The sequence below is a fragment of the Stegostoma tigrinum genome, chromosome 33 (assembly GCF_030684315.1).
Source record: "Stegostoma tigrinum isolate sSteTig4 chromosome 33, sSteTig4.hap1, whole genome shotgun sequence".
NCBI classification, from domain to species: Eukaryota; Metazoa; Chordata; class Chondrichthyes; order Orectolobiformes; family Stegostomatidae; genus Stegostoma; species Stegostoma tigrinum.
Window position 1 is genome coordinate 36,093,585 of NC_081386.1, and position 22,916 is coordinate 36,116,500.

Here is a 22,916-nt window from a genome sequence, read left to right on the forward strand (position 1 = left end):
GGTATTTGCAGCCTTAAAGCAAATGTTGTGGGAGGTTGGGAAGAAATTGCAGAGGCCCGTGCAGAGATTTTTCCTTCATCTTTAGCCACTGTTGAAGTTTTGGAAGACTGGAGGGTGGCTAATCTTGTTCCATTGTTTAAGAGAGGTATCAAAGACAGACCATGGAACTACAGGCCAGAGAGCCTGACATCAGTGGTGAGCAAGTTACTGGAGAGGATACGCAGGGACAGGATCAACCACTATTTGGATAGTCAAGGTTTGATTAGGGATAGTCAGCATAGAAGTCACATTTGACAAATCTTTTGGAGTCTTTCGAAGAGGTAACCAAGAGGATGGATGAGGGTAGGACAGTGGATGTTGTCTTTATGGACTTTAGTAAGGTCTTTGACAAGGTCCAGCACAGGAGACCAGTCATGAAGGTTAGGTCACATAGGATCTAGCTAGTTGGATTCAAATTGGCTCAATGGTAGGAAGGAGGGGGTGATGATTGAAGGTTGTCTCTTGGACTGGAGGCCTGTGACCAGTGGTGTGCCACATGGATCGGTGCTGGGACCTTTGTTTTTTTTTGTTATTTACATAAATGGTCTGAGTGTGAACGTACAAGGAGTGATTAACAAGTTTGCAGATGATACAAAATTAGGAGGTAACATTGATAGTAAGGAAGGGTATCAAAAATTAGAGGGACCTTGATCAGATGGGGAAGTGGGCTGAGGATTGACAAATGCAATCCGTACAGCTAAGTATGAGGTGTTGCAATTTGGAAAGTCAAATCAAGATAGGACGTAAGGTCCCAAAGAGTGTTGTGGAACAAAGGGACTGAGGAGTACAGGTACTTAGTTCATTGAAAGCAGTATCACTGGTAAACAGGATAGTGAAGGCGGCATTTAGTATGCCTGCCTTCATTGGTTGAGGCACTGAGTATAGGAGTTGGGACATTATGTCATAAGTTGTACAACTTATGACGTGAGTCTGCACTTGGAGTACTGTGTACAGTTTTGGTCACCCTGTTATAGGAAAGGCATAATTAAGTTGGAAAAAGTGTGCAAAGGTGATTTACAAGAATGTTGCCAAGGCTATTAGGTGGAATTAAAGGGAGAGGTTGGTCATGACAGGACTTTATTCCTTGGAATGTCAGAGATTGAGAATGGCTTTGAGGTGCACAAAATCATGAGGGGCATAGATACAGCGAATACATTTGTATTTTTCCTCAGGGATGGGGAATTGCAAGCTAGAGGGCACAGGCTTAAGTTGAGAGGGGAAAAGACTTGAGGAGGATCTAAGGGACAACTTCTTCATGCAGAGAGTGGTGCATATATGGAATGGGCTGCCAGAGAAAGCGGTTAAGGCAGGTACAATAGCAACATTTAAAAAACATTTGCACAGGTACATGACGGGAAGGGTTGAGGTGGATATGGGCCAAATGCAGGCAATTAGAACTAGCTGAGTGGGCACCATGGACTCGGTTAGGTTGAAGGGCCTGTTTCCATGCTGCATTACTCTGACTCAATCATGCCCATGCCTTTAGCAGGAGGAAGGCAGCAGTTCAAGAAGGCAGCTCACCACCACCGTCAAGGGCAGCTAGGGATGGGAAGAAATGCTGGCCAGCCAGCGACGCCCACATCCCACAAAATGATTACGGGAAAAAAAAAATCTACCTGGACTCCAAACTGAATTCCCTCCCCAAATCCCACCTCCTCACTCTTTTCCTTTAAGACCCTTCTTGAGATTTTAATCTTTGAATCAGCTTTGGTCATCTGGCCTAACATCTCCTCAAGTGAGTGTCATATTTCATTTTTCAATATTAAAGGCTGCATTTATCTGGAGCCAGTTTTCAGCATCTGCCCTATTGTTTATGTGATTCAATAGGGCAGATGCTGAAAACTGACATCTGGCGGGAACTTCAGAGCAAAAAGGGAGAATCTTAACATTAGTGTAAGGTCATGAGATTGAACATTTCTGCCACACAGAAAGGCAAGTGGAAATCCTGATCTTCCTGCCTAATGGCTGAAAATAAATTGGACACTGGTATCAAGGAACACTGAGCAAAAGCAGATAATTGGGATCTAAATTGATGTTACAGACTGACAGGGCTATTGGTCTTCAGATGCATAAGCACTCAAATTAGAATTTGAAAGGCAATAAAAATGACTTTGGGAAAATCTTTCCTAAAAGGTGATATGATATCCACAAGGTTAACTCTAGCTGAAAACAAAGCCAACTTACTTTTGGTGAAGATGTATTCATTTCCAGACAGTCTCCGTAAACCATCCTGTAGGCAGCAAGAGAGGAGGCTTAGCGTGATCGTGCTGTTAGCAACAACTTGTTACAATTGTATCCAAAGCGATTCTATTCTTGTTCGGTTCATAAAAATAATACCATAAAGGAAAGCCCATTTGATTCTCGAGCTTGATTAATGGGGAAAAAAAAATCATAGCTGATCTAATCATGGTTTCAACTTCACTTTCCTGCATGCCTCAATTCCCTTGTCTGAATATATTCAAAACCAAGTTACATAATGATCAAGTCTTCCCTGCACTCTGGGAAAGAATACCACAGACTAATGGCCACCTGAATGAAAAATTCTCAGAGTCTAAAGGGATACCTCTAATTTATTAACTTGCTTCCTCACTCTAGATTACTCCAGGGGAAAAACAGTTTCTGTGGAGTCCCCCTTAACTATATGATTCAGTAAGATCACCTTTCATTCTTCTAAACCCCAGAGAGTATCAACCCAATCTACTCAACCTTTCCTTATAAAGGCATCCCATGAATCAACCTACTAAATTAAAAGAACTGCAGATACTGTAAATCAGGAACAAAAACAGAAGTTGCTGGAAAAGCTCAGCAGGTCTGGCACCATCTGTGAAGAAAAAAAAATCAGAGTTAACGTTTTGGGTCTTGTTACCCTTCCCCAGAGCCTTGAAGAAGGGTCATCAGACCAAAAATGTTAGCTGATATTTTCCTTCACAGATGCTGCCAGACCTGCTGAGCTTTTCCAGCAACTTCTGTTTTAGATCTACCTACTGAACCCTCCTCTGAATTGTCTCCAATGACTATATTGCTACTGTACAGTATTTCAGCTGTGGACTTACCAAAGCTGAAACAACAGTTTTAGGGAATATTCCCTAATTTTATATTCCATTCCCCTTGCAATAAAGGTCAACAATCCATTTGTTTTCCTAATTTCTTCTTGAAACTGCCTATGAACCCTTAACTCATGTTTCAGGATACCCAAATTCCTCTGTGCTATAACATTCTACAATCGCTTGTCATTTAAAATACATTGTTCTTCTATTCTTCCTGTGCAAGTTAACCAGTTCACAGCTTTCCCTCTTATACTCCATTAGACAAATTTTTGTCCACTCACTTTCTCACTTGGTGCCATCAACAGATTCAGTAACTGTGCATTCAGTCCGACATCTGAGTCATTGATATAGATCACAAATGATTGACATTTTACACAGATACCTGTGACAGGTTACAGTTTGCCAATGAAAAAAAAACAACTGGCTTATCCCTGTTCATTTCTTGTTAATTAATGATCCCTTATCTATGCTCGAATGTTCGGAAAAAAAGAAAGGCAGAGACACTTGTACCAGAGAGAAGAGCACCTAACAATTTCAAATACCCCAAAAAGGACTTTCCAGTCAATAAACCGCTTTTGTGGTATAGTCACTACTATAGTGAGTCTTGGCAGTCAATTTCAGCACAGATAGGTGCCACTAACAGAAATATAATATCTGGTATTATTTTTAAAAGCAGTTTAGTTCAGGGATAAACTTAGCCAGGATGCAGATGGTAACATCTTTGTCCTCCATCAAAATTGTGTAATGGGGATTTCCTGTGTCCCCAAAGGACATACACAGCGTAACACTATTTGACCAACAGATCTGACAGAGCAGCACTCCCTCATTACTGCATTGGAGCATCAGCCTAGATTCTCGAGGTCAAATCTACGGAACAGGCCATAGGTCTATAACCATCTCAGTTGGACACACATGTCAACAACTAAGTCAGGGCTCACAACTAAGCAAACAGCAGAAATTATAAGGCTAGAAGTAATAAAGGGTTAAACTGCTTCAATGATTCTTATACCTCCTGTGTAAAGGTGCTGTTCCAACGTACGGCATTCCTTTCCACACAAATTCCCCATGTGCGCAAACTGAGTTAATAAGTGTTCAGAATATTACTAACATTGCACACAGCTTTGTGCAATGAATTCAAGGGATGTGACTCAAGCTGAACTTACAGACATCAGCCCATCGACTAGGTCACTAGCATGTGGATCATCTTCCTTGCTTCCAAGCTGCGGAGAATATAGCTCTGTCGTTCGGAGAATTTCCAGCACACGATCCAAAGCTTCAGCCACTGGCTCAGAGCTGCTCTCTTGCGCAACATTTATGATATTTATTACCTTAAAGTTTACCAAAATGATCAAATTAACAATGTATTGTAAATTCTTCACATCTGAGCTATTTACACAATCAGCTCCTCAAACAATTTACACCTAACATTATTTGGCAACATAGAACTTAAATAACATGAATAACAATTCAAGGGAAAAACCAACAATTTATACAGCACGAGAAGGGAGTACCAACTGGTTGGCCAAGTAGACTCTAACTGGCAGAGCTGTTGCCTCCAAAGAGAATGCATTAACTAAATGATGGCTACTTGTTAGCCATCAAACTTTAAATTTTAAACCAGGCAGATTGACTGATTGTTTTTTTTTTCTGGGCGATGTCCAGATCAACCAGCAAACGGCTGTCAACTACTGTGTTAAATTGAAAAAGCCACAGGCCCTCTGTCTGCAAATAACAGGGCATGTGTTTTAATAAAACATATCTTTCAGGATGTGCATGTGCACCTCTATCAGTCAAATGACAATCCTAAACTGGTTATCAGCATAATTCTTCACACACAGGATTATTCCGCTTATTCAGCAAACAATGTCTAAATGCACAACTGCATTAAAGATGGACAGCATATTGCAAGGCTTGAAAATCCAGGCCAGTTGGTATTGTCAATATCTTACTTGTTGTGAATGTTCAAATGGATACATTGTTTGATATAATCCACCAGTCTTTGATATGTGTGACCCGTACACCCTGGCATCACATTGGAACTGAAATTCATATCCCATATTACTCATACGAGTGATCAGTAGAAAATCTTGGGAAAGTTAAGCTCTCTCAGAAACAAAATCAGAAATTGCTGGAAAGACAGCAAGTTTTGTGGCACCTGTGGAGGGAAAGGAGAGTTAACATTTCAGGTCCAGTATTCTTCAATTTCTCTTAACCTTATTGTAGATTGCTGGTTTAAAATTTAAAACAAAGGATGGCAGTTAATCACCATTCATTATTAATTTGTGCAGCAATACCTCTACCAGTTGGAGTTCGTTTTCCAACCAGTCAACACTCTCCTCTCATTGCAGGTTTTCCCCTTACATGGCTATTCTTACAAATTGGCCTGATCAGCGCAAGACAAAAAGTTTCAACAATGTGCCTTTCAAACTCAAATTTGCATCTAATATAACTTGGATTGGGACTTGAACCCTTTCTGACTCAAAGCAAGATGATTACAATTGAGACAGCCAATATCAGAGCAAACACAATAGCGACCATATTTCACTGCTTTGCAACTAGTTCAGGAAATACCACCAAAAGCTGTAAACTAACGAAGATTGCTCTATTATTTCACTATGTATTAGATTCTCATTCAGTTTTACCTTGGTAATGGGAGCTTCAATGGTCATGGAATGTATTCTAGCAATAGAGGATCTTCTGGGCTGGGAACTACCTGTGAATTTAACAAATTAAGAAACAAATTCATAAAGATAGTGAAATGCTATTATTTATTAAGATTGTGCAATCTTCACAATCCTTATTCTTCTGCAAAACCAGCAATGGAGCAGCAAAGCAGACTATAGGACAGTTTAACCTCAGCTTGTCCATACTTCCAAGTTGAAGTGCAGATCTAGAAAATATTCAGCTCAAGTATTTTGAAATGCAGGTAACAATCTGAAAACAGTGGTGAACCAAGAGCTGAATGAAAATGAGGAACATAGAAGTGTTAGTAAAGAAACAGCATTGGAGAAAGTATGGAGTTATAGATAACAATAGGCTACACTGCATTTTTTCCTTTATTCATCTATGGGATAAGGGTGTCACTGCATAGGCAGCATGTATTGCCCAGAGGGCAGTTAAGAGTCAGCCACATTGCTGTGGGTCTGGAGTCACATGTAGGCCAGCACAGGTAAGGATGGCAGTTTCCTTCTCTAAAAGGCATTAATGAACCAGATGGGTTTTTCCGATAATTGACAATCGATTCACAGTCATCATTAGACTGCTAATTCGTTATTTATTGAATTCAAATTCCACCACCTGCCATGGCAGGAATCAACCCAGGTCCACAGAACGTTGTAGGGTCTCCAAATTAACAGTCTAGTGATAATGCCACTAGGGCACTGCCTCTCCTAAATGCACTAGAATGCATGGCCTGCAATCTAGCTCCTAAAAAGAAGTAGTTGCAGAGATAAGTGGAAACAATGATTTTTGACTTGGTAATATTCCAGATTTTCAAACAGCCCCCCCAAGTAGGCTGGAAATCAGCAAGAACACTCATGCTAATCTCAAAAGGTGGGACAGAGAAAACAAAATAGGTTGACGTCAGGAGGGAAATGCTAGTCTGTACAAATAAGCATGTGCAAAAGGCCATGTGGAACATCAATGACCAGTCACTTCTGCAGCACAACTGGCAGTTGTACACGGTGACCCTGCAGATTCCCAGGCAAAGCAGATTCTGAAGGAATTGCTGGGAAATTGTAGATTCCCCTAGGCAAAAACCTCAAAGTATCAATTTAAACCAGGAACTCAGATCTGCTGCCATTAGGTAGTTGCTCAGAGTTAACTTTTAAAGTTAACTTGTAAATAGTTAACTATTAAATATTTCCAATTGAAACTTCAAGACTGATTCCTTGAGTAAAGGGGTGGTCCTGAAGAGAGATTGAGTTGATTAGATCTATATTCCAAAGAGTTTAAAGAATTAAGTGATCTCATTAGCATTTAAGAGTTTGATAGCAACGGCACTGGGACAAATGTTTGTCCTGACTGTAGAATCTAAAACACTGTAGGAGTCTCCAGTTTAGGAGTTGCCCATTCAGGATTGAGCTGAGAAGTTTCTTCACTCAAAAGATTGCAAATTATTAATGTGAATGTTTACATGATGCAGGAAGTGTCACTCAATCCCCTGAGCTTGCTTCAAAGTCAAAAATCACACAACACCAAGTTATAGTTCAACAGATTTGTCCGAAGTCACAAGCTTTCAGAGCACAGCCTGTTCATCTGGTCCACTGAGAGGAGAGCATGCAGACAGAGACCAAATGATCATACAACGATGTGAATGAAGCAAGCAAATGGCTGACTGTCTCCTGTTGAATCCTAAACCATTCATACATTCCTGCATGGTAGAAGTTGCATAAGCAAGATATGGAGAACTGGAGAAAGGAAAGTAGAATTGAGAGTTCAGGTTGTGGATCCTACAAAGATCCAAAAACAGGAGAGGTCCTTGGGAGGTCTGGGAGAGGGAAGCTCCGAGCTGGGGTAGGCTTGATTGTAGTGCCTGGCGATGCTGGCATATTGCTGAGTGTGTGTGTTTCAGGAGTTGCAGGGAAAAATGCTTCTGAAGGATCTCAATGCAGACTGTCACAGTTGGGGCCAAATTGGGAAGGCCTGAATGCAGACTGCAGTCCATTGGGGATGATCTGGTTCCGTAGGCAGGTACTGAGAAAGGTGATGTGGCTGTGGTACCTGGTTTGCTTCAGGGCACGATCAAGGCCGAAGAGATTACAAGAAAGTTGCAGTGGGAGAGAGATTCCCTGAGGTTTGTCCGGAGGGAGGAGGGTAACTTCTTAGGCATCCTTAGAAGAGGGTTCACAGTGGGGTTAAAATTGTATCAGAGATAGTAGGAACTGCAGAAGCTGGAGAATCTGAGATAACAAGGTGTAGAGCTGGATGAACACAGCAGACCAAGCAGCAGAGGAGCAGGAAGGCTGACGTTTCAGGCCTAGACCCCTCGTCAGATCAGATTCTCCAGCATCTACAGTTCCTATTATCTCTGTAGAAAGGAGATGCAGGATTCATTTAAGATGCAAATTCCAAAACAAGCCACTGCCCAGAGACAATTAAAGGTTTCAGTGTCTGCCTAACTTTCCAAACAGAGGAATATCCAAAAGGTGACATCTCAGGTCAGACACTGAATTGTAGGTGTGAGGCCTTATCCAGAATCTGTCTCGGCTTTAACCTGCAATCAGGCTGATTTTGTTCTGAAAACAGGCATTTATAAAATGCCACACTGACTGTGACTACAAATGGTGTCTCTTGAACAAAATAGAATGTATCTGCAAATAAACAACCATCTTGGATGAAATGATTCCCCCAGAGGTTTAATATAGGTGAGTGTGTGTAAAATAATTATTAATACAATTTTGGATTACTTAAGACTAAGAATCATAACAATTTATTAAGGTAATGCTGTCAAAAACAGGACAGTAAAGAAGATTTTACAGATACAGAAGTGTGATGGTGTTACCTCCAGCAGGACAGGAACTCTATCACAGTTGAGACGGTCTTCATGGCTATGGAACTTGGCTATCAGTTTCTGCTTGGCGATTCCGCGTTGTTGTGTATCTTGACATCTGCCTTGGAAGATCGGAGGCTAAATACTCTTGACAGATGAAGTCATCCCCAACTGGGAGGGAACGTCCTTCTCTGGCGATTGCTGTGCTTTGTCCACTCATCCGTTGGCGTAATATCTGTATTGCCTCGCCTCTATACCATGCCTTGGGGCATCCTTGCCTACATCATATGAGATAGGCAACACTGGCTGGAGTCACATGAGTATCTGCCATGTATGTGGTGGGTGGTGTTCCCAAGTGTGATGGTGGTATCCATGTCAATGATCTGACATACCTTGCACAGGTTGCCATGGCAGGGTTGAGAGATGTTGTGGTCAAATGTTGTCCTGAAGGTTGGGTAGTTTGCTGTGAAGAATGGTCTGTTTAAGGTTTGGTGGTTGTTTGAAGCTGAGAAGTGGAGGTTTAGGGAAGAACTTGGCAAGATGCTCATCATCAATGACATGTTGAAGGCTGCAAAGAACACGACATAGTTTCCCTGCTCCAGGGAAGCACTGGCCCACAAAGGGTACTACTGGTCATATCCTGTGTCTGTTTTCTGAGGAGGTTGTTGCAGTTTTTTGTTGTAGCACGTCAGAACTGGTAATCAATGTATTGAGCATCATATTCCATTCTTATGGGGGCACCTTTCAAAACCTTCCGGTGTTCATCACGTTCCTCATCTGAGCAAATGCTGTGTATGCACAGGGCTTGTACGTAGGGGATGGCTTTTTTTAATATGCTTAGGGTGGAAGCTACAGAAGTGCAGTATTGTGAGGATGTCCATGGACTTGCAGTAGAGTAAGTACTGAGGTGTCAGTCCTTGATGGAGATGTGCGTCTCCAAGAACAAAACCGATTTTGAAGAGTAGTTCATGGTAAGTCTCATGGTGGAATGAAACTTGTTGATAATACTACATAGTTGTTTCAGTGACTCCTTGCCATTAGTCCTAAGGAAGAAAATGTCAGTGTATCTGGTGTATAGCATTGGTCAGAGGTCCTGTGCAGCAAAGAAGTCTTGCTCAAATTTGTGGGTGAAAATATTGGCATGTTGGAGTGCAAATGTGGTTCCCATGGCTGTTGTGCGTGTCTGGATGAAGAACTTGTGATCAAGGGTGAAGACACTGTGGTTGAGGATGAAGTGGATGAGCTGTAGGATGGCTTCAGGGAATTGGCAGTTGTTGGCACTGACCACACTCTCACTCACACCTACGGGATGAACTATTTCCTCCATGATGTTTGTTCATTTGCAGATATATTCTATTTTGTTCAAGAAACACACTATTTGTAGTCAGTGTGGCATTTTATAAGTTCCTGTTTTCAGAACAAAATCAGCCTGATTGCAGGTTAAAGCCGAGACAGATTCTGGACGAGGCCTCACACCTACAGTTCGGTGTCTGACCTGAGATGTCACCTTTTGGATATTCCTATCTGTTTGGAGTTTGGAAAGTTAGGCAGACACTGATGAAACCTATAAATTATCTCTAGGCAGTGGCTTGAAACACATTTTGGAATTCACATCTTAATGAATCCTGCATCTCTCTTCTCCAGTTCTCCATATCCTGCTTATGCAATTTCTAGAATGCAGGAATCCTAAATCATTCATAAATTCAACAGGAGACAGTCAGCCATTTATTCACTGCAATCACACCATATTTCTGCCTACTCACTGAAAGCCTTTCATCTCTTTTTTTAAGGCAATGGTGGGTGGATTCTTGATGAACAATATGCCAAAACTGCTTCCACTACCTTTTGTGGAACAGCACCAATGTGCAGTTGTTAAGTATACTCAATATATAGAGGGTCACAACCCACTGGGGAAAATGCACTAAATCTTAAAGTCCTGCTACTCCCAGGTCTTTACATATGTTGACTAAATCATGAATTCTGCAAAGTCCCCAGTTTCTCTTTCTATTGGAATTAGGTTAAACGAAAACATTGAACAAGAACTATTTATTACAAATAAGCAAATTCTATTCACACAAAAACATGAACTACCAACATTTATCTCTACTATTTAAAACTCAAACTCCCTTGTTGAAATCCATACACACAGGCAGACAAACAAAAAGACATTGATGCTATGGCGGAGGAAGAAAATTACTTGGGGAAAACAGTTCAACAGCACCAATCTGAAGACTTGATAAAGTGCTCCTTTCTCTTAGGGCTCTATTCCCTCAAGTCTTTCCTTCCAAATTCTCAGTTCTTTGTCATTGACACAGGAGATTTATACGTTAATTGCTCACTTCCAGTCACTGGTGAAGGGTAAGGGCTTACAGTGAATGAGGGGATAATGTAACAAATGAAACGAAAAACCACGAGTACTGAAGATGTGCAATAAACAAAAATTGAAACTGATGGAAAGGCTCAGCTGGTCTGGCAGCATCTATGGAGAGAAAGCAGAATTAAAAATTTGGGTCCAGTGATTCTGCTTCAGTTCTGGTGACAGACCTTGCTCATTCCAGTCTGGAACCCACCTATCTCTGTATCATCCTCATACAAGCTGTCCCACTGAGTAGGCATCAGGCAACTGTCACCAGGATGGTAATATTTGGTATCTACCACTGGTCACACATGCACAAACCCATCAGCTACCTGCTGATGACAGAATCTCACTTTGCATATTTATCCTAGTGCCAAGTCAGCTTCTTTCACCTCCCCCCAGGTCTTGCAAAGCAAAGTGTAAACACAACTCCCAATGAGGTTCAGTAACTTAACTAAAGGCTAAAGTAATTACAACAGCAGGAATTCCTTCCAATCTTTGATTTTATAACAGTTCTTTTTTCCAATTAAATCCGCAATTGATAATAAACAAAGCTAAAAAAATCGTTACAAGATGTCAATACACTTTTAGATACTAAGAGAATCAAGAGATAGAGAGTGAGGAAACTTGAAGTAGCTGATCAGTCATGATTGTACTGAATGGCAGAGCTAGGACAAATCGTCAATTTATCCCTTGTTTTTAAAAAAGTGCACTTATGCAAGGTTAAGTATTACTTTCAATAAAGCCTTAAAAAGCATTTAGACCTTTTTACCCAGCACTGTAATGTAACTCCTAGGACATACCATGTGAGGTTTTGACTAATACTTTAAAAAGTCACCTGTTTCACAAACACTTAAAGGGACAAATTGACCGCATAAGTTATTGTGACCTTGGAAGCACTTAACATACCATCACTCCCTCGTGATGTGTTGGATCTGACATCGGAACTTTTCCTCCTGTCTTTGTGTTTACAAGTGTGGATGTCTGTAAAGGAAGCAATGAACTCCTGAACAATACAGAACCAAAATTTGCTTTCCTAACTCTCCCATAATCTGTGCAGATACTGTTTCCACCACAGATTCTAACTGAGGAGTTAACCTTACATTACTCACTTTAGGAAACATTGCTTTCAAATCAGACTGCTGGTTCCATAGGAACGTGACAGAGATAGAGGAAGTAGGTTAACGGAGTTGCATTGGCAAATGTTTAATGGGATATTCCAGATAACACAACAGAACAAGTCCATTTAGAGAAAAACAATATTCTGAAGGCTAGATACGCCATCAATGCTTAGCTAAAAATGTCAAAGATAGTATCAAACACAAAGGAAAAAAAACAATTGTGCAAAGTGGCAGGTCAGATAACTGGAATTACTAAAACCTTAATAAGGAGAAACAGATCAGATAAGAAAAATTGAGCCAAAAATATAAAAACAGATCAGAAATATTTCTTCCACTATTTAAAGAATCAACAAAGTAAACGTCTTTCCTATAGAAAATATGTTGGGGAATCTGACACATTTGGGGACAGCACAGTGGCTCAATGGTTAGCACTGCAGCCTCACAGAGCCAGGGACCCGGGATCGATTCCAGCCTCGGGCGACTGCCTGTGTGGAGTTTGCACATTCTCCCCACGTCTGCACGGGTTTTCTCCCGGTGCTCTGGTTTCCTCCCACAGTCCAAAGATGTGCAGGTTAGGGTGGATTGGCCGTGCTAAACTGCTCGTAGTGTTCAGGGGAGGTGTAGATTAAGTGGGTTATAACAGAATGTGTCTGGATGGGTGCTCTGAGGATCGGTGTGGACTTGTTGGGCCGAAGGGCCTGTTTCCACACTGTAGGGATTGAATGATTCTAGGATTCTATGAATCAGCAACAGAGGATAAAGTGATGGTAGACAAACTGAATGGAGACTTTGCATTAGTCTTCACTAGAGAGGATACAAGTAGCATGCCAGAAATAGCTGAGAATGAGGAACTGAAAGGGAGGGAGGACATCAATAAAGTTAGTTACCAGGGAGGCAGTGCTGAGTAAATTACTGGGAATGCGGGTTGATAAATTTCCAGGTCCTGACAGATTTCATTCCGGGTTCTTAAAAAGTAGTAGACAAAGATTGTTGATGCGTTGGTTTTAATTTTCCCAAATACGTTAAATTTCAGGGAAGACCCCTTCAGATTAGAAATAGCCAATATAAACCTTTATCCAAAAAAAGTGGGTTGAGGTGGGTGGGGAGACAGAAAGCAGGAAACTACACTTCCAATAGCTTTATATTTGTTAAAGGGAAAATGTTACAAACTATTTTTAAAGATGTTATAACAAGGCACTCTGAAAAATTCAAGATAATCAGGCAGCGCCAACATGGTTTTGTCAAGGGAAAATCATTTTTAACTAATTTATTGGAGTTCTTCAAAGAAGTAACTTATGCAGTAGATAAAAGGGAACCAGTGGATGTCTTCTACTTAGATTTCCAGAAGGCTACCGAGGAAGCTAAAATATTGGGGGGTAACATATTGACACGGAGAGAAGATCGACCAGCTAATGGGACGCGGAGGGCAGGAATAAATGCATCTTTTTCAGGCTGGCAGGATATCACAAGTAGTGTGCTGCTGGGATTGGTGCTGGGTCCTCAACTCATTCAAATTATTTATGTAAATAATTTGAAGGGGCCAAAAGGTATGGAAATTAAAATTACTGATAACAAAGACGGCAAACGGCGTACACACTTTTAAATATAAAATTGAACATTTTGCCAGAAAGCATAAAAAGAACGCACTAAATGGAGAAAAGTTGCAGCCTTCCAAGGTGCAGAGAAATCTGGATATGTTTGTGCACGAATCATCGTAGTATGCAGGCACAAGTAACCAGGAAAATTAATAGAATGTTATGTTTTATTGAGAGGGATTAAATAAAAGAACAGGGAACTCATGCCTCAATTATGCTGGGAATACTGTGTACAGTACTGGTCACCATACTTTCAGAAGGATGTTAACACACTGGAAGCAGATCAGAAAAAATTTACGAGACTAACACCTGGAATAAAAGGATTTCCTTCAGAAGAAAGGTTTGACAGGCTAGGTCTATAGCCTTGGAATTTAAATGAGTCAGAGGTGGCTTAACTGAAATGTAAAAGACCCTGAGGGAACTTGACCAGGTGGATAGAAAAAAGATGCTTCCTCTTGTGGGAGAAACTAGAACTGGGGTCACAGTTTAAAAATAAGAAGTACATTAAAACAGGGGTAAAGAATCATTTTTTCCCCTCCGAGGGTTCAGTGATTTTGGAACTTGAAAGGCTGTGGATAAAAAAAAAATTAAACATTTGTAAGGCCAAGGTAGATAGACTCTTGATTGCCTGAAGGATGAAAGGTTATGGGAGCATGCAGGAAAGTAAAGATGAAAAACAAGTTAGCCATGATCTTCAGCAGGTCTGGCAGTATGTGGCAATCAATCTTCATTGGCTTATTCACTCTGACGAACAGTTACTGGGCTTGAAACGTTAACTTTGCTACCAGATCTGTTGAGTTTCTCCAGCTGTTGGTTTTTGTTTCAGAACTCTAGCATCAGCTGTTCTTTGTTTCATTTCAGCCATGGTTATTTTTGTGGCCGATTCTTGTTCCTTCGTATGTTCAGAAGGCACGAAAGTGGAATTGAGGATAGTTGGATCAGGTATTGATGAATCAGACTAGAATGGCCAGCTTCTACTCTTATAAACATATGGTTTTAAAGCAAATAACACTACCTGTTTGGGATTCAGCCTGAACACGATCACATAAGTGAGATTTGTCACTCTGTGGAAAATTAAGAGGAGAAGAATGTCTTAAAAATATCGCTCCAGATAGGTTTGAGAAAACAAAAAAGTATTAAGCATTGATCTCTTACACATACCTTGTTTTCATTACACGGTCGTTTAATAGACACATAGTGTCTAATTTTCCTATGGAGAAAGAAGCTGGTTTTAGAATATTTATAAATTTCTGCAGTGCATGTTTTAAGTAACAAGACCAAGAGGTAAACTGAGTAAAGCAAGAGACAGCATGTAATCATAGGCCCTTGGAAGACTGTTGCTTCTGCATTTAACCAACATTAAAATGACCATCTAAACCTTTTACTAAATCTTTACAAATTGTATCTGATCCAGACCCAATTATGACTATGGTTAGGAGCCAGAGCAACAAACAGGCTCAAGTCTCCATTCCTATACCATGCTGTTTACTCTTCAATAAGGCATCACATCTCAATCTTCACAGTCTGTTCTAGATGGTTGACGTGGGCTTGAGTTTAAATCCTCAATTGCCTTTAACTTTGTTTTGAACAAGTATTAGCTTTAATATTTGTTTTAAAAGCATGTCAAAGAAAATGGCATTTTGAAGCCTTAAATGCAAGGTCAAAATTGGAAGTTTTTTTTAAAAATTGTTTTTACTTCCAATCAGCTGATGTATTATAAAAACAGTCTTATTTCCCAATATTTCCAAAACTTGTACAATAAAATGAGACGCTAGGCAGAACTACAAGTGACTCGGATGGAATTCCTTCGCATAACGTTTGGTAAATTTTCACTTCCTGATCTATCAATTTGAGGGATACCTCAAGCATTGCACAATATTCAGATTCAGCAGGAATTAGTTCTCGACCAGATCTGAGCTGATCCAAACCCAACTCTGATGGTAGTTAGAGGCCCGACAACAATAGGCAAAGAGACAGATACAAGATGTGGGCCTGCACCACTTCCTGCCATTCAGTGTGGCATCTCCCAGGTAGCACTGGCAGAAGTTTGGACAACCCTTTTGTGTTAGACTCGGTTGTTTGGGAAGGGAAGAGGAGTACGGAGGGGAGACGAGGAAGAGGGGGTAGGATAGAAACTTGTGTAAGAGGAATGCTGAAAAGCAATAACCGTGAAGAGACAAGGAGACAGAAAACCATTCACTCTTCAATTAGGCATTATAGACTTAAAGTGCAGGAATCAGGAGTGTGTAAAAGAGGAGAAAACAAAAATCACAACAATTCGGATCAAACAGGATTTAGAAGTTAAAATTACAGTTTGTATGTCAGTTCATACTTTGGTCATTTGATTGGATTGAACTAAATGAAAAAGGACAGTACACTCACCCTCCTTGACCTATGACAGGAGTTATTTTTACATCTTGTTGTACACTGTCACCATTTCGTTTTCTGCCATAGTACATTCCTTGCCACTCCTGAAAAACCACAAGTGCAAACAGATTAAAATAAGAATTCATAAAACTGAAGCCTAGTTATGTAGTGTGACAGAGATCAGGGGAGGCCTCTGCCTCGTCAGCTGAGGAAACGCCTCTTCAAAGTAATGGGTCTTTCTTGCTAAGTCTGGAATTTGAGTAGCAATGATGTGAATCGGTGTCTTTTATTTATTGTTTGATCGAGAGACAGCGCGAATGTGAGCATGGAAGTGAGAGCCTAAGAGAGGCAGGGAGAGGGAAACAGAGGCCAATCGCTCACCTTTCCTTTCTTCATATAGGAGTTGATTGTGTCTAGAAGATCGGCTTTGTTTTTATCACTTTTAGGCACTTCCGTTTGTTCCTTCCCTATCAATTCCTCTCGCTTGTAACCCATCATTACTTCAAATGCAGGATTCACATACTGCAGAACACCAAGAAACATTTTCTATCAGCGAGACATTTCAGGCTTTGTGTATACACTACCAGCAAAAATAATTAATTACTTAAGTCAGTCTTTGTTGTTCAGAGGAATTGTCTTCAATAATGAAGGAATTGGAAGTTTGAGATTCTTTGATTCAAGGTTTATGTTCACTTCAAGACAGTGACAACGGCAACAGGATTTAAACCGTGTAGCATCTAGTACACAGGTATGGCAAGTCATTGGGCGCAAGGAGACCCAGCGCAGGCACGACACACACAGGGCGCAAGGAGACCCAGCGCAGGCACGACACACTGGGGCCTGCACACGCAAGCAAGAAAGAGTACACGCGCGAGAGACACAGGACGAATGGTTTTAACCATATTGTTCAAAATGCCAAAGAAATGGAGTTAAGTAATGGGTTCTGGATTACAGGTTCTAATCCTAGCTACATCTAATTTACGACCTGACCCAGTTAATGTATGCTGAGGATTGGTGCAACATCACACCCAAAGATGAGATGACATAAAATGATTAAATCAAAGGCCCATCTGTAGTTTTAAAAGAGGGCAGGTTGTTTTCCCAGTGTCTTGAGGATTCATCCCTCACCCAGTATGAAGTGGATTGGCTGACTACTGCTCAATATTTCATTGATGCTTGTGGGTCACTCAGTGACTTCATTTCCAATATCTTTTATTGTTCGTGACAAACTTTGAAGAGGTCAAATTAGTTTTCTGAAAAATGCTACTGCTCAATTTTTTTTTTAAAAAGTCAGGTCAGAAAAACCTGTTACTGCACAGAAAATGCTTTTACTTGACAATAGGATTTCTGCAGGAATAAACAATTTTCTAACTTCAAAACAAAATCAAGTTGCTGAGGCATGGTTCACCAATACCAACTTCATATTTACCACCCATTTCTTATTTCCACAAACAAAATGAAATTTCCTGCATGTGACTAATTCAGAATAGCCATGCAGCTTGATTTCTTTTCCAGCTAAGCAGGCAGATAGAGAGGCAGAACTGTACATAATCCACATCTGAGTGACATCATGTCGCGTTGTAAACTAGTCAGAGCATCTGGCCTCAATACCAGCCAGCACACAATCACAAGAATACTTCAAATTTTCAAACTTGAAAATGTAAAATTGCTCAATGTTTGTCACCAAGGTTGAAATAATTTAATTATCTGACATTGTCCTAATTGAGAATTATTAAATTTCAGAAGACTGAACATCAAGTTATTTTCCCTCAGAATTTTTAGGCCTCCATCTGCTAAAAATCTAACAGCTGCGTTAATGGCCAATTCTTTTCCTACGTCCATATTCAAAAACCTCAGGTAAACCAAGTGGCTACTCCTTCCACTCTAACATGTTCTAATTGGTGGGAAAGTTTATTGCAGTATGTAAATATAGACAGAGCAAAGATACCAATGTAATGCTCTAAGTTGGATAAACCTCTGTCCGTGCACATAAAAACCAGAAGAACTGTGGATGCTGTCAATCAGAAAAACAGAAGTTGCTGGAAAAGCTCAGCAGGCCTGGCTGCCTCCTGTGGTCTAATTATCTTTTGACTTCAAACCATACTTTGTGATTTCTGTTTTTGTTGTGGGAATATTATCAATTTGAATTCTGTGAGACCAGCGTTAGTTACAGTTACACGACTTGATCGCAAGAACTTTCTTCCATGATAAACAATGGTGTAATAAATGCTGAACAGTCCCCTGCACACATTTCAGGGCAGCATTCCAATATAGTAACAGAACATAACAGCACAGTACAGGACCTCGATGTTGTGCCGACCTGTCATACCAATCTCAAGCCCATCTAACCTACACTATTCCATGTACCTCCAGATGCTTGTCCAATGATGACTTAAATGTACCTAAAGTTGGCGAATCTACTACCGTTGCAGGCAAAGCGTTTCATTCCCATACTACTCTCTGAGTAAAGAAAGCACCACCGACATCTGTCCTATATCTTTCACCCCTCAATTTAATGCTATGCCCCCTCGTGCTCGCCGTCACCATCCTAGGAAAAAGGGTCTCCCTATCTAACCCTCTGATTATTTTATATGTTTCAATTAAGTCACCTCTCAACCTTCTCTCTAATGAAAACAGCCTCAAGTCCCTCAGCCTTTCCTCCTAAGACCTTCCCTCCATACCAGGCAACATCCTAGTAAATCTCCTCTGCACTCTTTCCAAAGCTTCCACATCCTTCTTATAATGCAGTGACCAGAACTGTACACAATACTCCAAGTGCGGCCACACCAGAGTTTTGTACAGCTGCAGCATAACCTCTTGGTTCCGGAACTCGATCCCTCTATTCATAAAAGCTAAAACACTGTATGCCTTCTTAACAGCCCTATCAACCTGGGTGGCAACTTTCAAGGATCTGTGTACATGGACACAGAGATCTCTCCACTCATCTACACTACCAAGAATCTTACCATCAGCCCTGTACTTTGCCTTCCGGTACTCCTACCAAAGTGCATTACCTCACACTTGTCCACATTAAACTCCATTTGCCACCTCCCAGCCCAGCTCTGTAGCTTATCTATGTCTCTCTGCAACCTACAGCATCCTTCATCACTATCCACAACTCCATTGCAGCTTTGGAGTTAGACAGTGATACACCTATCACACAGTTCAGACATCTTAAAAGCCTGCAACATATCATTGCTTTGTCACACACGTGGTCTACACTCTACCTAGGAAATTTAAAACCTGTTATCTCTCTCAAGTAAGTGGCAGCAGGACCGGACACAGTTTCTGTCACTGCATTTCATGAAGGATGTGATAACACTCAGGGTACAGATGAGATTTAGAAGGATACGGCCAGGAACAGAAAGATTAGCCAGCAGGAAAGTTTGGATAATTCAAGGCTTTTTTGCTTGGAGCAGAGAAGACTGAAAATAATTTAATTCAGGTATTCAAAATTTTGAGCAAACTAGAGACTCAGACAGGAAGAACCTATTCCTCTTAAAGATCAATAATCAGGTGGATAGTGTTTAAAATGACAGTTAGAAGGATCAGAGGCTAGTTGGAAATAAATCACTCAGTGGGCAGTCAGGTCTGCAAGACACTGCCTCAAATACAAGATGTATCACAGAGCCACTTGCTGAGGTATGCCTTTTGGGATACATTGCAATAATATGTTAGCACTAGTGTGTTGATTTCAGCTTTTAATGCATGTCATTCTACACTTCAGGGCAAATGATGTTGATAATTATAAAAGCTTCCAACTGCCTTACACCATCAATAATGGTGTGAAAGTGTACCTCAATGTGCTTGCATTAAAGGTAGCCCTTTTAGGGCTCAGATTTGGGAAATTTTATTCTCAGAAGGTTGTGCAATTTTGGGACAATCTGCATCAGAAGGTGGGGTCACTGAATATTTTTAAAGTGGAGGGAGGCATGTTCTTATTAGGCAAGAGGCTTGAAGGTTATCAGGGATAGATGAGAACATGGAATTTTAGACCAGCCATAACCTTACTGAATGGGGACCAGTCTTGAAGGGCTGAATAGCCTACTTTCACTCCTAATTTAATGTTTGCATGAAAGGATGTAAGCAGAAGCTGCAAAATATACCTGGAAATATACTTGAAGTGTTGTTACGTACATTATGGACCAAGAGGTGGAAATTGCATTGGGATGCATAGCACTTTTTGTTGGGAGATGCATTAAATGGTTTCATTTGCAATGCATATTTCTAATAGCATTGAAATTATTAACTAAACAAACTTTTCTTTAATCATTGAGGGAAGAATGCTCCACAGGATATTTGAAAAACTTTGAACTCCATTTGAAACGGTCTGGTAGATTTTTTTAGCAATATTCTAAACCACTAGAAGAGTCAGGCACATGACTGTTATTAGCTGACCTGTAAAAAAAAAATCACCTGATTACGGAATAGCAGTTCTTTAATGCTGCTCTGGGGATGTCTGAAATCACAGTTTTGAGTTGCCGGTGCACAAGTCCAAATATTAGTTTGGTGTGGAGATAATGATGACATCCACTCTGCCAGGTGACTTCATCAGTATCTAGCTCTGATGAAAAATCACTGATCTAAAACTTACAATTCTATTTCTGAATAATGCTGTGAGATCTATTTAGTGAATAGTTTCTGTTTGGTTTTCAGGTATCAGCAGTACTTTGGTTTTTTGGTTTGGTTTTAATGAACTCGTCAGAATGTTGATTTGAAAGTTGCCTTTTATAGTCTATTTTGTACTTAAAATTGAAAACAGAAAACTAATGCAATAGAGTGACTGAAGTATGGAATTATTTGCTGGTTTATCAAGCTTGGGGTGAAAAGCTGAAATTATTAAATAACAAACCTGAATAATATTATCTTCACTCGTGATTTCTATTAATTCTTGACTTTGCTCCAAAGCTGTGATGATTGCACTACATGCCCTGAGAGACAGAGAGAGAGAGAGAGAGACACACACAAATGATGCTATTAAAGCTACACAGCAGTGAGCAGTTCATGCTGCATGCAACTTGTGTTAGCATCTCATTGAATCCATACAGTACATAGTATTTCCAAAGTGAAGGGGACAAAAATATTATCAGAGATAATGGGAACTGCAGATGCTGGAGAATTCCAAGATAATAAAATGTGAGGCTGGATGAACACAGCAGGCCAAGCAGCATCTCAGGAGCACAAAAGCTGACGTTTCGGGCCTAGACCCTTCATCTGATGAAGGATCTAGGCCCGAAACATCAGCTTTTGTGCTCCTGAGATGCTGCTTGGCCTGCTGTGTTCATCCAGCCTCACATTTTATTATCTTGGGACAAAAATATTTTTGTTTTAATGCTGACCTTCTAATATTCTTAAAAACAAAGGTGAAGTGCAGGCACATTTTGATATTAAAACAAGCTCTGGCCATCAACCTGGGCATTGGTCAGCAAATCTCATCACCAAAAACAATTTTACACTCAAAGACCTGAACGAAATGCGCTGAATGGGAACTGAGGATTTCCCAGAAACCGGATATGAATGACAAGCCTTTACACGCCAAATTGAGCTGAATTATTAAAGTTATACTCGAGCATACTATCCAACCCAACCAGCCCATGGAATAAGTTAATGAAGCAACTGGAAATACCTTAGCTTGAACTGTGCACGCACTTCTCCGAATTCCAGCTGGATCAGTTCATTGTAACAGGCAATGATACTGGGGTTTTCAATGTACCACTGTAGAAACAAACAGAACATACCAACAGTGGCACTTCAGAAGCAAATACCAAATACTTCACAAGGCAAGTTAGATTAGCTAGTCAGGATAATAACTGCCCCATCCAGGCTCCCAGAAAGAACATGGAAAGTTATGAGGAAAGACTAAAGAAACAAGGACATTCTTCAGTAGCTGAGCAGAAATTGAACAGGTTCAATATTAGGGAAAATTATTGCATAAATTGATAAAAGGCTATTTGTATTGTTTATAAATTTGTGATTACAGAACAGGTGCTACTAACAAAGGGAATTAATCAAAGCAGTGTGTCTTTAACTGAACAAAAGCTTGGGGACATCATTCCCCGATACATCCTCCACAGCAATGCCTGACCACATTTACTTGTAAAGCAGTCCACATCCTGGTTCTCTTGCAGTATAAACTGTTCCTCCCTTTGAAATTTGGTCCACATGTCCCAATGAGTGCACAATGTACAGCTTTCACTGCATTTCTCTTCTTCAGAAATGCTCAAGGTCTGTTAATCAATTATTTGCAAAAATGAATGATGAAAATAATGGCAGAGAGCAATTTTTTTCTTAAAAAAGCTTATTTAGAAAGGGTCATTCAGACAAACTATGGGTAAGAAGAATGGATGTATTTTTGAAAAAGTATTAAAACAAGACTGGGAAAGCACAGGGAAATTGGACTAAATGAAAACAATTCAAGGAGTTCAGATCCAGAAACACACAAGGACCAAAGGAAGGCATTTTGTGAATAACCCTACATTCTCATCTCCACACCAAAAACTTTCAGTCCTCTTCAAAAAAGTTTTTTCTGATGCTCTTGACCCCAGTGTTGTTATTTGTTGTTTATTCTTACACACTCCCCTTTTATGTTAAGGAAGCATTATTACTAATTTCTCTTCCAACAAATCTATCAAGAACTCTTATCTGGCCAATTAGATAGTTAGAATGATCCAGCTTTCTCGAAAGGAAATAAGTGATTTGTACAGTGAATAATAGGTTTCTTTTGTACCCATTTTCTTGAGAGCAGATGAAGGCCGTTCAACCCATTAAGCCTGCTATGCCTTTCAATAAGATCACGGCTGATGTTTGTGGCACCAACTTTCCTGTCTGCTGCTCATACTGGACTCCCTTGTCCATCATAAATCTATTTAACTCAGCCTTGAACAAATTCAACAAGTCATT

The 22,916-nt window shown here is 40.3% G+C and overlaps 1 protein-coding gene across 3 annotated transcripts in view; it reads right to left on the reverse strand.

Annotated features, from left to right (window-relative positions):
- The window catches only part of pde8a (phosphodiesterase 8A), a 131,269-nt gene that overhangs the window by 37,062 nt on the left and 71,291 nt on the right, over window positions 1-22,916 (reverse strand). For all 3 annotated transcript variants that reach the window (XM_059639175.1, XM_059639177.1, XM_059639176.1), the window contains exons 6-15: window positions 21,643-21,731; window positions 20,869-20,947; window positions 16,398-16,538; window positions 16,032-16,120; window positions 14,811-14,859; window positions 14,665-14,713; window positions 11,843-11,917; window positions 5,729-5,799; window positions 4,250-4,414; window positions 2,224-2,269 (exon numbers count right to left, since the gene is read on the reverse strand). In XM_059639175.1, coding sequence (XP_059495158.1) covers window positions 2,224-2,269; window positions 4,250-4,414; window positions 5,729-5,799; window positions 11,843-11,917; window positions 14,665-14,713; window positions 14,811-14,859; window positions 16,032-16,120; window positions 16,398-16,538; window positions 20,869-20,947; window positions 21,643-21,731 — 853 coding nt within the window. The remainder of the gene's footprint in view (window positions 1-2,223; window positions 2,270-4,249; window positions 4,415-5,728; window positions 5,800-11,842; window positions 11,918-14,664; window positions 14,714-14,810; window positions 14,860-16,031; window positions 16,121-16,397; window positions 16,539-20,868; window positions 20,948-21,642; window positions 21,732-22,916) is intronic.